At 38.0% G+C, this 13,659-nt stretch overlaps 1 protein-coding gene across 4 annotated transcripts in view; it reads left to right on the top strand.

The window, feature by feature from the left end:
• The window catches only part of nr5a1a (nuclear receptor subfamily 5, group A, member 1a), a 55,137-nt gene that overhangs the window by 29,556 nt on the left and 11,922 nt on the right, over nt 1-13,659 (top strand). For 2 of the 4 annotated variants that reach the window (XM_073466941.1, XM_073466940.1), the window contains exons 2-4: nt 4,845-4,949; nt 5,348-5,489; nt 6,264-6,919. In XM_073466941.1, the coding sequence (XP_073323042.1) occupies nt 4,848-4,949; nt 5,348-5,489; nt 6,264-6,919 (900 nt within the window). In that variant the 5' untranslated portion in view covers nt 4,845-4,847. Of the gene's footprint in view, nt 1-2,410; nt 2,441-4,830; nt 4,950-5,347; nt 5,490-6,263; nt 6,920-13,659 lie in introns of those variants that run through there. The other 2 variants (XM_073466938.1, XM_073466939.1) reach the window with 2 other exon arrangements.

Raw genomic sequence — 13,659 nt, 5'->3', positions numbered from 1 at the left:
GACAGTGCTAAACACTTCACCACCGTGCCATTCATTTCAGCTTCAATTTGAGTTTATTTAATCTCAGCTTTAGTTTGAGTTTATTTAATTTCAGCTTCAGTTTGAGTTTATTTAATTTCAACTTCAGTTTGAGTTTATTTAATTTCAGCTTTCCTATCTAGCCAACACAACACAGAAGCCCACTGGCTACACAAGCTTTAGCAGTTAGTAAGAAGGGACTTTTTCCCCTTTCTAGAACACGTGTTTGTAAATTGCTTTTTTCTTCTGTTGTATTGTAGTGTCATTCAGTGAGCTTACCTTAGCATGCCATATCTGATCATATTTTAATACATACCTTTATCTTAGGAATTTGCACCAAACACCAAAGCAGCTTCTTTCCCCAGGCTGTCTCAAATCACGAGGAATACTAATAAAATATGGTGGGTGACAATGAGCACATTGCAGGACCTAAGGACAGGTCACGTGAGTCAATTGTATTTAGCCAAAGACTATGATTAGGCCAATTGTTGTACAGTGTTTTACTGCAGTTTAAACCTATGGATAAAAATGCGTCTCATTGGAGAATAAATGAGCAAATAATGTATTCTAAGCATTTCTAGCCACAAAGACAAGCTCCTAAAGTACTTTAAAAAAGATTAAAATGACATCTATTTTTCTGCTCAGCAAATTAAAAATAACAAAATAAGTTACTTAAAAAAATGTGATATATATTTTAAATACATTTTCATAAATGAAAAGCTGCCCCTCTGATTGGTATCAAGATAAGCTTTTGTAAATTGTGATAAAGGCATTTCTAGGTTAGAAAAGGGTGAACTATCCAAGGTTTATCTTTTGACTTATAGAAGAGTTTTAACTCTGAGAAAAAGGTAAAAACTGTTCTCACACAATGTCTCAATGGGACAATTCTGGTAAACGGATATACAGGCAAGCCAAACAAACATCGGACCCCACCTCATCAAGGACAGTCAGGGGTCTGGAAAATCTTATCAAGAGTGATCGCCCCGAGATCATGAGGAAGAGGAGACTGCAGATGGAGAAACCTTCACTTTACTGCAAAGGCTGAAGCCAGCTGACAGTCCAGAAAGTGACAGTAATACTTAAAGTAAATGGATGTGGATGTCTTGTGTTGACTTGAGTCATCATTGTTCTTCCTGTCTATTACAGTGCAGTGGTGTATACTGTAGCTGAGGACCCTAAGCTTTGTTCATGCTTCCACACATTGACCCTCGGCAGCCTGATGGATCCTCAGCAGCCACCCACAGCTTCCTGCCTCTGCTAACAATAGATAGTTTGACTTTCCATAGCGCTTACCAAGCAAAATGCCCGCTCACAGGCAATTAATAATAATGCCAATGAATTTCATGCTGCTGAAACATGCTGAAAGTGCTGTATGACTCCACATTGTATACAGTCAGCCAGTGCAGATAAATATAGAAATGGACAGAATGAAACAGCCTGCCTTGTGTCAATAGCAATGTAAAAATAAACTGAGAACAGCTAAATGTGTGTGTGTGTGTGTGTGTGTGTGTGTGTGTGTGTGTGTATGTGTATGTGTGTGTGTGTATTTGTGTGTATATATGATGATATAACAGCATATTTCTGTTAGGAGTATTTAGTGTAACATCAATAAACATAATGTGTAAGGTGTACTGTTTTTTAAATGTTATAATGAAAATACCCTACAGCATTGTCATTATAACAACAACAATAATAGTAATAATAATAATAATTATTATTATTATTATTGTTATTATTGTTGTTGTTTGCCCGACTATTAATGGAAACACATTTTACAGGTGCATTTTTATTCTGTGTTCAGTTGATGTGGCAGAACCAACGGCCGGGTGTATTCAGCAGTTAGTCATCTCAAATTTTAAGAAGGCTAATTGAAGAGCAAATGTTCGTCAATGCAAATCTAAAAATGTAAAACTTTATCTGTGTCTTCAAAGAGGACTTTTTTTATTTTCCCCCAAATAGTGAAAAACGCCGCTGAATCCTTCTGACTGTTCTTGTGTGTCTGCAGTCACTACGTGTCTCTCCTCCATCAGCACCTCCCTGCTCTCCTGTCCAGGCATTTCTCAGAGGAGGCAGCGAACATCCGTCACGTGACTCGGCGTCCACCAATGGCCCTACGGCAATCAAACTTCTGTGATAAGGGAATCGCAGTAAAGAGCGAGCGGACTGACGGAGTTTCACTCTGAGATCCTCAATGGTCACCAACACACACGTCCTGGCCCTTCTGGCTCTGACAGCAGCCGTGTTATAGACAGTGACCGACCGTCCGGATTTTTATTGATTGGTCTTTTTTATTTTGTTCTCCTCAGCAGCCCATGCAAGGCTGCATCAACACCTACATCCAGGTTCTAACTGTCAGACAATCATCGGTGACAGGCGGTGGTCCGCTGTACAAATGTTGGGAGACAAGGCTCAAGGTAGGTCTGTTTACTGCTCTACAGTCTGTGGTCTGTGGTCACAGCTGGCATGTCCACCACACATGTATTATGTTCGAGTCAAGGAACCAGTTTAAATCCAGTTCATTCAGGTAAATGCTTAAAATAACCCAAGATCGTCTAGAAATCCCTTACCTGTTGTTTAATTATTAAGATTAGTAATTATCTGATGAAGAAACAACGATTTTGATAACCAAACAGCGAGCCCCGTTATAGCAGCCACGGCAATTAACCCCTGCGAAGACCGGCACTTTTAAAGACGGGATATTTAAAAAACCAAACAAAAAAACCAAACATTTAAAATCATAAATTGTGAAATGTTAGTGATAACAATTTACACAACTAAAAAAAATCAAATGTAAATAATACAATAAATAAATATAAAATATGAAAAAATAAATATAAAAGTATACCTATTTACTAAATAGCCCAGTGATTCAACTGAACATGTCATGACTGACTGTTCCATTGGAATCTCTTCATGTCCCAATAATGTCGGGAATTTCCCCGTTGTGGGATAAATAAAGAATATCTTAATCTTAATCTTAAGTAAGAGCAGAAACAACAACAACAACAACAAATCAATAAACAAATAAACAGGTTAATGCTATAAGAATGTGATGCCTGTATGTCTGTCTTTTAGCATAACAGCAATGATGATGATGATGATGATAATAATAATAATAATAATAATAATAATAATAATAATAATAATAATAATAATTCGATAGTTGGTGTTAGTCTTCTAATATACTATAGCAAATGTGATATAATATACTACACGTGTGTTGCTGATTGCACGTGGCACCTTCCATCCTGCGTCAACCCGCGGGACCCCACGCAGCCATGCAGCGCGTGGACTGCTTCACGGGGCGCGTGGTGCTTCTGTTTGGGCTGAACTCTGGTGTCCACGGCTGCAGAGTGGAGCTCCACAGCGAGGATCTGATGATGTTTCCTCTTTCATCATATTTATCTCTACAGAGGAGAAACGGTCCAGGAGGTAGTTCATTGATTAGACTGAGAGCTAAAGGCTTCATCTGTCACCCTCGGCTACAGGTCGGTGCCTGTAGCCGAGGCAACATCCACGTACACACTGTAGTCGCTAAAGGAGTCCACAAATAAAATGCTTGTACATGGTGTGTGCTTATTCGCTGGATTCAGTGCAGGTTAAACCATCTGAATTAACAGCCATATTTTAGTTTGAAAAAACTAAAAAAAAACTAAAAACTAAAAAAAAAAATTGACTACCATTATATATCAATTAATTTCGCACGTAGAGCGAGTTTAAACTAATGGATGTGATAAAAGGAGTCCAAAGGGAGAAACAATGTGAAATCTTTTTGTTGATATTAGCAGTTATTAGTTGGAGTGGATGGACCTATGGAGAGCGTTATACAACTTCCGTTTTATATCAGTATTATTTTAAAAGGACCATTTCATAATGTGGGCCAACACAGAACTGACTCTATATCAGCTGTATGTATAATGTTCATTACAACAGTTAAACTTCGATGAATACATTTAGGATAGACCTAAGTTTTGACAACCTTTATTTTTGAACCTATAAACAGGACTATAATCAGGCCTTTTTACACAGACCACCGCCTCGTTCTGAAACACAGCCCACAGCAGCCTCGGCCTATACTGTCCATTTATATTTTTCTTTTCGAGTCAATTTTATTTATGCCCAAAACCCCAAATCACAATGCATCAAGGGCTTTACAATCTAAAGGCTACAGTGTACAAACTGCACGAATGTGTTATTTAAATATAATAATTAACTTAAATATATTGATAGGCTAAATATATCACCCCATTTTATGGAAGGTCTAGGGCATTTTAAAATAAATTTTAGTGGAAGTTTATTTAAAGAAAAGTTTTCTTACTTTGTTCCCCTCCCTTGCCTTTATTCATTTTTATGTCAGATCGAATTACATTGGAACCAACAAATAAAAAATAAAATAAAATAAAATAAAATACAACTCGGCAAACTTAAGCCCTTTCACATTCAATTAAACTGCATTAAAGTAAAGGCAAATTGACAAGTAATTGAGGTTAATAGACATTAATTTTTTGTGGTAATATAATAATTCTGATAATCCCTTCCCGCGTTCCACGCTCCGTTAAATATACGTCATTTAAAATCATCTCAGAAGTTTGAAACGCGATTAAATTGAATAAAACTCTATTGTAAGGCATAATTTGAGTTTATGTAGGCTGCGCTTTTTGAATTCATTAATTTTTCTTTATAAATGGCCGACGGAAAATTCTGCATATGATATTTGCATTGTTCACTCTGAGTCATGTTATCTTTGACGGATGCATGTGCGGTGTGTATGTGTGTGTGTGTGTGTGTGTACTGTACGTGTGTTTGGACCAGGTGTGACTCTGAAGGTTATGGAATACACATATGACGATGACCTGGAAGAGCTGTGTCCTGTGTGTGGAGACAAGGTGTCTGGATACCACTACGGTCTGCTCACCTGCGAGAGCTGCAAGGTAACACAGCGAGCCTTTCACTGGGATAGAAACATGCACAGGCACCTGGAAGTAACGCTGTTCCCTGAACCGTAAACGATTTAATTAATGATAGTTAAAACACCAAAACCTGGATTGATGGAATTACTCTGCATTAGAGATTCCCTGTGTTTTTTTAATTTATTTTTTTTATTTCAAGATTATTATTTGATTATTTGAAAGTAGGCTGTAGAAAAATACAACCCTAACCCTACAACTAATATATTGAGTCCCGGGTGCTTTCATCGAGTTTTATTAATTGTGCAATACAAATCATATTAATCGCATGATGAATACAAAACAGCCATTTTCAGCCGCGACTTTTATTTCCTTTAATGTTATAAACCATGTACTCTCAACGCGCTGTCTTCTCTTTTTAGGGTTTCTTCAAGAGGACGGTGCAGAACAACAAGCGGTACACATGTGCGGAGAACCAGGAGTGTAAAATAGACAAAACCCAGAGGAAGAGATGTCCTTTCTGTCGCTTCCAAAAGTGCCTCAGCGTCGGGATGCGGCTAGAAGGTACAGGTTACAGCTTGTTCAAATAGATTTATCTTCTTTTTGTAGAAAATGTAATAATAACAATAATAATAATAAAGCCAACAACAACAACAACAACAACAATAATAATAACAATAACAATAACAATAATAATAACAAGAATCATAATGTTATCAATAGGCCTCTATTTATATTATTATTTGTGAGAAATAAAAAAACAATTTGTTGGGGCTGATATTTTTTGCCATTGTTACATATTTCTTATTACATAACTAAATACACACACACTGTGATTCTATTCATTTTAAATAATTGTACAGTTTCACCAAATATTTACTGTGCATGGTAAAAAAAAAAAAAAATCACCTCTTCTAAATAGCTCTTGATTTGTGGGCTGGTGGCTCTCATGTTGCTTCCTATACACATGGGATGGGATTAATTCCCAGACAGCAATGCAGGAAAGCACCTGCTTCCGTAGCAGAAAAAGGACACATTCTTGACTTACTGATAAAACCCCCGAGACTCCCCTGTTTTAAATCAAAAGCTCTATTTAGGCTACAAGAAGGAGTAGAGCTTTACAGACTCGGGGGATTCTTCTCAGCCCTAAAAAGGGAAGCAAAAATGAACAACATGTCTGTTGTTTACTCAGTAGGGATAGCTGGGGGTACTGGTGAAATGTGAGTTATGATTTTACTCTGTGCTGTTACGGTTCAGTGCTCATCCAGGAGTTTTAAAAGGAGATCTTGGTGTCTCATTTGTAAATCTGTGTTTCACCTCTTGTCTCTCGTGTGACAGCGGTGCGTGCGGACCGCATGCGTGGGGGGAGGAATAAATTTGGCCCCATGTACAAGAGAGACAGGGCCTTGAAGCAGCAGAAGAAGGCTTTAATACGCTCCAACGGCTTCAAGCTGGAGAGCGCAGCTCCTCCGCCGGCCTCTCCTCTGCAGACTGACTACGGCTTCACTGGCACCCTGCACAGCCTGCCCACCATCTCCAAAAGCCTGCTACCCTCCACCCCGAGCTCCATCACCCCAACAGACTACGAAGCCAACCTCTATGGACCCTCATCCTTGGGCATGGCCATGCAGTCTCATGTGCCCCTCACCACTCAATACCAGTACACAGCCTTCCCTGGCCGGGCGATTAAAGCAGAGTGTCCTGACTACACCAGCTCCCCCGAGTCTCTGACAGGATACCCCTACCCAGACATGTACCCCTCAGCCTCACCACAGCCGCCCAGCCTGCCACCGCTGGTGCTGGAGCTGCTGCGCTGCGATCCAGACGAGCTGGTGGTGCAGAATAAGATCGTTACTCATCTGCAGCAGGAGCAGAGTGGTCGGGGCCGACTGGACAAGCCCAGCACCTTCAGCTTAATGTGTCGCATGGCAGACCAGACTCTCTTTTCCATAGTGGAGTGGGCCCGGAGCTGCATCTTCTTCAAGGAGCTCAGGGTGAGTCCCAAGTCCTTTCTTCTATCCTCATGCTCACGCAGGCACGCACACACCTACTCTAAACGGTGGAGAATGAAGTCACATTTTACAGCTGCACTCCACAATTCCTTTAGTGTAAAACTCCAGTCTTTACAGCTGTCTATATCACAAAGTTAAAGCACAGCTCTGATTTGTCTTCCTTCCATTAATCTTGGTTTATACAGATTCTACACAACCCATACTTTGATGAATTATATCCTATGAAAAGACAATCCTATTTTTGTGACAATTCTCCTGTGTGTCTGCACCAACACAAATGGGTATCCATCAAAAATAATTAACTACTCATTTATGCTGCACTTTACAGAGAAGATAGTTGGAAAAGTTACAAAAGGATGAAAAGTTGCATGGAAACATGAGAGTAATAAAGACACTGCAGGGACTCAGCACTGATTCAGAAATGACCATTGGCATCACCTCATGATGATTTCAGTTCTAAATGTCACAAATGTTCCTATAAATCAACCGGTACTAAAGAAAAAAATCCAATGCCACATTGTATTGAGCCATGCTCAGACCAGAACAGGCCTGGTCCAGTTTGGTCAGATTAGTTGTGATGTCCGTATCACAACTTCAAACACTGGCTGAATACATTCTCTCAAAAAACAAGCTACGAACAAGCAGAAATAAACATTAGTACCTCAAATTGTATATACATGTGAGATTTGGAGTCCACCAGTGCTGGAAAAATGTGAAAGAGATGGCTTGTGTTAGCTCTATTTTAATACAGTTCACAGGCAAAGATGCTTTTTCAGTATGAAAAAATATATGAATGCATTCACAGTTGACACAGTTGATTCATCCACTCACAATCCACTCAGTGGACTCACAGCACAAATATGTTATGAAAATCAACTTCACTAGAGATCCGTTTGATATAATATTGTAAATGTTATATCCAATTTGATATTTGACAATGTTCACCTAATCCAAGCATGCTTGGCAAGTGGATTTTCACACATCATGGTAATGATGGGAGATGGGAAGGAACAAAAATCGGTTCTGTTTGACAAAAATAATATAGAGCATACATTATTATTATTTAAACTTAAATATACACAAACACTAGAATAGTCCTAATTTACCAAGAGAGCAAAAATACATTCTAAAAAATAAAAAGAATGAAAATTAGTTAATTAAAGCAACTTTATATTATTGAATTTTGTTGCATCATATCCATTTCACACACTTGATGTAGGTTATATATACTGTATATACATATACAGTTATATGTATATACATATACAGTTATATGTATATACATATACAGTTATATATACTGTATATGCTCTGAACTCAGTGTGTGCTTATGCTTAGTAGAAATATACAAAAACAAGCCAATCACCAGAATAAATGTTGGCAATGTACACTTCTGCAAACCACAAATATTTTGAAGCTTTACATTTCTTTATGTTGCAACTTAATGTTTCTTTTCATTCTCAATTTTACATTTTATGTTGAGACTACACCATGCTTATGCTCTGTTCAGGTTAAGGCACAAAAAACAATTGTTATTGTTCGGAGAAGATCATGTTTAGGCCTAAAATACCTATTTTGGTCACACAAGCAAGACTGGATGTCCCGACCTCACCTGTAATGTGTAAAAACGAGTGAGACTGAAGCGTAACAGCAATTTGGTGGACTACTTTCAGCATTGTAAGGTTGAATGTTCCTCACTGGTGTTCTCTGTGATTCCTCTGTGTGATGAACAGTAGCGTAGCTGACCACACACACACACACACACACACACACACACACACACACACACACACACACACACACACACACACACACACACACAGAGCTCTGAGGATAATGATTGGACATACATCAGTGTCCCACTCCATCATCTCCAGACACAGTGCAGTATTGGACAGTGATTTAGTAACACGGTCAAATTGAAGTCCCAAACTGGAGAAATCAATGCTGTTGTTGTTGCTGCTGCTGCTGACAATATGGCTGAATACACTGAGTGAAAATGGAGGATTATAATTCTTTCTGACAAATCAGGCTGGTTACAACAATGAAGAAAAATTTTACCTTCTTCTTTGATTCATGATATAATATGTCTGTGCTGACAAACAAACATCTGTCAGCAAGCCATGGTCAAACTAATTCAACCAATTACAGAGTTTAACCAGCAACAAAGGGTTCATTCTGGCCTTGGTTAGATTTGGTGAGATTCCTTCCTGTCTTTTGATCAAATACAGTTTATTTACTCTGGTATATTCAGAGCAGGTCTGCTCCTTTCCTGCTTCACACTTGTTCACTTGCTGACATTCATTCCTTGGACTGCTAATGTTTGGACATGTGCTCCTCTACAGCCGGTTACTAGGTCAATACACATGGACATAATCTGTTTCTAACCACATTTGGCTCTTAGCACCTGAGTTGTCTGTTTAGCTCAAAAGAATACTAAGCAGAACCCAATCAACAGAGCTGTAACACTCATCATTGTTTTATATTCAAGCAATGTGTAAAGCTTTGTAGGGTTTCTTTCTGTTTGGAAACACCAACAGAGTGAAGCAGATGTGCCTGTGTCTGTACAAACTGCAGCCTGGACCTTTAAATCAGGGTTTGGGCCACTGGCTGAAAGCTAGACACACATATCACACATTTTCTATGAAACTAATACTTACATACTTCATTCATGCTACATTCAGTCACATTAAAGGTACACTGTGGAGTTTTTCACCACTAGTAGCGCTATGGAGCAATGTTTTCACAAATGGGTCCCTGTTTTTTTTGTTATTGTACATTCACAAGAGGCCGCACATGAACACACAATACTTGTTTCACAGTATTCCACTGATCAACAGTTGGCATCCGTAACACACATTGCAACAAACAAAGGCAGGGAAGATGAAGACTGCAAGCTAGTAAACATGAATATAAACAATGTGTGATTTTAATATTCAAAATCATTTTATTGGCTTCATGAATGTTTTATGAGATTGGAAAGGAATTAAGCATGTTTGTTGAGTTTTTTTCTCAATTTCCTCACTCCAATCGAGGCTCTAAGGACAGAGGATTTAGTTCACTGTACAGATTGTAATGCCCACTGGGGCAATGTAATTATGATTTTGGGGTTTATAAATAGAATTGATTTGATTTGATTTGATTTGATTTGATTTGATTTGAATGTTAACAGAACTTTTGTTAAGAAAACTCCACAGGGCACCTTTAAAGGGTTGGTTCACGAATACAAAAAAAATGAAAGAGATGTTATGGAACCTGGCCTGCTGCAGACATTGCAACATTGCTGTGTATGTTGTTTTTTTTTTATCAACATCATCTGCACTAACATGTATGGACCATCAGACAACTTCAGTGGTGTAGTGTTAATGAACAAACCATAATAATGTTAAAATGATTGATGGCTGTGGTCTGTCTTGCAACAGGCCAAGTATGCATAATGCATTTAATAATTTCAGCAGCTACATCTCTTTCTAGAAACAGCATCTCTACCATGTCATCTCTCCACAGAACCCACTGACAAAGCTTTCCAGAAAGTAATTCCTATTAAGAGTTGACACTGTGTAAATTATGCAAAGGTAGAAATTCCAGAGACAGAGAAATCTCAGAGATTGGTATGTCAGATTACCAATACGACTAAAACATGCTGCATGGTATGATACTATTGGAAGTGTGTAAGAAAAGATGTTTTCTGTTTTATTTCCTAATTTTATTTTTTGGTCATGTGGTGCATACAGTTAAAGCCTTTATCTGGATACTTTACTATGAGTGCTGCAGTAAGGGCAGCAGCCATTGTCTCTGTTAACAGATATGGTCACACCACTAATGCAGCAAAATAATTTGATGCAACAAATAGATCAAATCAAATCAAATTTTGTGTTCCTGTAATGAAAATGCACTGCTGAACTGTTTTCACAACATTTTTCTCAAAGTCCAAATACCAAGCCCATAGTATGAAAATAACTAAAAATGTGGATTGAATTCTTAGTTTCTGAGAACATCCAGAATGATTAGTCTTTTTCGTTGTTACTTTTGTATCTTACTTGTCTCAAAAAACAAAGAACACATTGTTGTACTGATGTGATTTGTTCCATCTTCTCAGACTAACAACAACAAGGTACCTTTATAGTGCAGTGTTCGGGGATGCTTGGCTGAAACGCTCCTCTACATTACTGACAGAGGAGAGAAGCACACCGGCTGCTTATCTGTCATCATCATGGAATTGTTGCATACAAATATAGATCCTAATAACACATTACTATTGAATCCTCCCCAAATTATGCAGATTCTTTATGTAGCCTACATAAATGTTTAATATGCTTTTCCATTTGTTTCTAAATTATGTTTATAGTAGTGATTTACATTTTCTGTCAAAATCAACTAATGTATGAGGGAGTCCCTGCTTTCATCTGAGATTTCCTGTGTTGCTTACTCTCATCGTTGCTGAAGTATTTATGATATCTTAGGCGCAAAACACTGCTATAAAAAAAATATATTACCTTTCTGGTTACAACACTGAGAAAACATGTCTGTATTTCTAAACTGAATAACACTGCTGCTAATAAATGCTTGATGTGGTAGACCAACTCTTTTCCCTTGAAATATTCTCACTAGTACTATTTGTTTTGTCAGTTACATTTAGAGGGAAACATACAATTACTACTGCCAAGATTATGTGCAGGACACCAGAGACCATGCACTTATGTTGACTCAACAAAGGCACATTGGTTAGTGAATTGCCATTTCAGTTAAATGTGAATACAGTAAACTCCAACTTATTCATGACTTTTGCATTAAACTAAGACCATCACCATCTTTCCCTTACCTTAACCAAGGGCTGTGAACACCTAAACATAACCATGGAAACTTTAAACAATGCTGTGGTTGCAACATTCAGGCATTGTATTGTAAGAATGGACATTGTAGGGGAAAAAAATCACATCTGTTGTTTTCCATTCCTGTTTTTATAATATTTGCCACCTCAAAACTTCGTGATATAGACACCTGATATATTCCTGTTTATAGTCAGAACCTTTTTATGGGCAGTAAACAGCCAACATGGACAGTGAGAACAAAGCTGTGCATATTTTGCCAAGAAAGTCTTGTCCAGAAAGAGCCCTTTCTCTGGGCTGGATAATTACATTCCATGCAGACGATAACAGGGAAATGTCGGCTCTCCACAGCAGCCCTGCACTGCGCTTGTCTACATTGTTGTTAAATTGTGAGCAGAATGGAAGCTATTGATTGTTGCAGTTCCCCAGAGGTGGCCTTTGTCCTGTCTTGTGTTTGACCTTCCATTCACCTGTTGAACGTGGAAGATGTTGCAAAAAGAAGTGCACACAATGAATATTATAAAAGTTCAGCTACTCAAGGTAGTGTACTGCAGACAGTTGCTTTAATAAAGACCTGTCTATGAAGATTTTGAAGAGTTTTAAGCAGAAATAGATATACTGCTTAATACTATAACTAGAGATATACTGTTTAAAATTGGTGTCGATAAACACAACTTTTTTATTGACTCAAGTTAAAACCTACAACATATTCATACTGTTCTTAGGTGTCTAAGACATCTTAAATAATAATGTCCTATAATAATACATTTCTCTTTTTTTGTGGGTTTTAATTTAACACTGTATGAATTAGCAGTTCGTAAAGATGTAGATTCAGGGAGGTGCGAGCTTCTGACTAGGTTTATTGTTGAGGTGCAACACATCAGCTTCTTTGAGTATGTTTATGTGTTTGGCTTGTTTGCCAAATCTTGTCCTTGGGCTAGCATAGTATGTTGTATGTCACTTTGTATGTCACTTTGGCAATGCATAGATTTTTTCATCTCCAAACATTGCTTCTATATCTGCAACCCAATCAACAGAATAATGTTGTCATTGTATGTTTCTGCAAACCATGGATATGTCGAAACATGACATTTCTTTATTTTGCAATTTTAGTTTCTTTCGGTTCATTTTTCATGGCCTGGCAAGGTTTTGCCACAAAATTCCTTTGAATCATTAAAAATACGTTAAGACGCTGCCTTGAACAGTGGTCTCTCGCTTGGGAGCTGTCTTGCCCAGCTGCCACGAGACCACCATCCCCTCCACCTCCAAAACAAGAATTCAGCCAATAACATAATGTGTAATCTGAAAATTATATGACATGTATTTTGGAATTTCTGAATTGAAACATATTACACAGACAAATTTGAACATATCTGTGATTTGCAGAAATGTAAAAAGCCAACATTGTATTCTAGTGACTGGGCTGATATCTGCTGCTACTTGAGCAAATACTGAACATTGCCACTTGTTCCTCCAGGCCAAATACTGCTCTGCAGCACTCAGCACACTGAAGAGTACACCCACATACAATACAGCTACACAGTTAGGAGACATTTCTTGTGCATGGTTGAAAAACAAATACCAATCGGCACATATTTGGCCTCCACCAATAGGTCCTCAAAATAGAAAGAAATTATTTGATTGGCAAGTATGACAAGTACATACTGTAAATATGTCTGTTTTCCCTCATAGCAGCTTGAATTCTGACTTTTTGGATTAAAATTGTTGCTGTCTTTTGCTGATATGAAATGTTGATTACAACATACGCCTTTGTTTCTTGAAATGTGGTGCTGGTAATGACATTCTTGCTCTCAGGCTCCCATCACAATGCTCATACAATATATCGGAAGAAGTTCAACACACACGAGTGTTGTGTAACACACAAGTAAAATC

This window comes from Pagrus major, chromosome 5 (assembly GCF_040436345.1).
Source record: "Pagrus major chromosome 5, Pma_NU_1.0".
Classification (NCBI taxonomy): Eukaryota; Metazoa; Chordata; class Actinopteri; order Spariformes; family Sparidae; genus Pagrus; species Pagrus major.
Note: the sequence above shows the minus strand (reverse complement) of the source record. Positions and strands in the feature narration are given on the sequence as shown.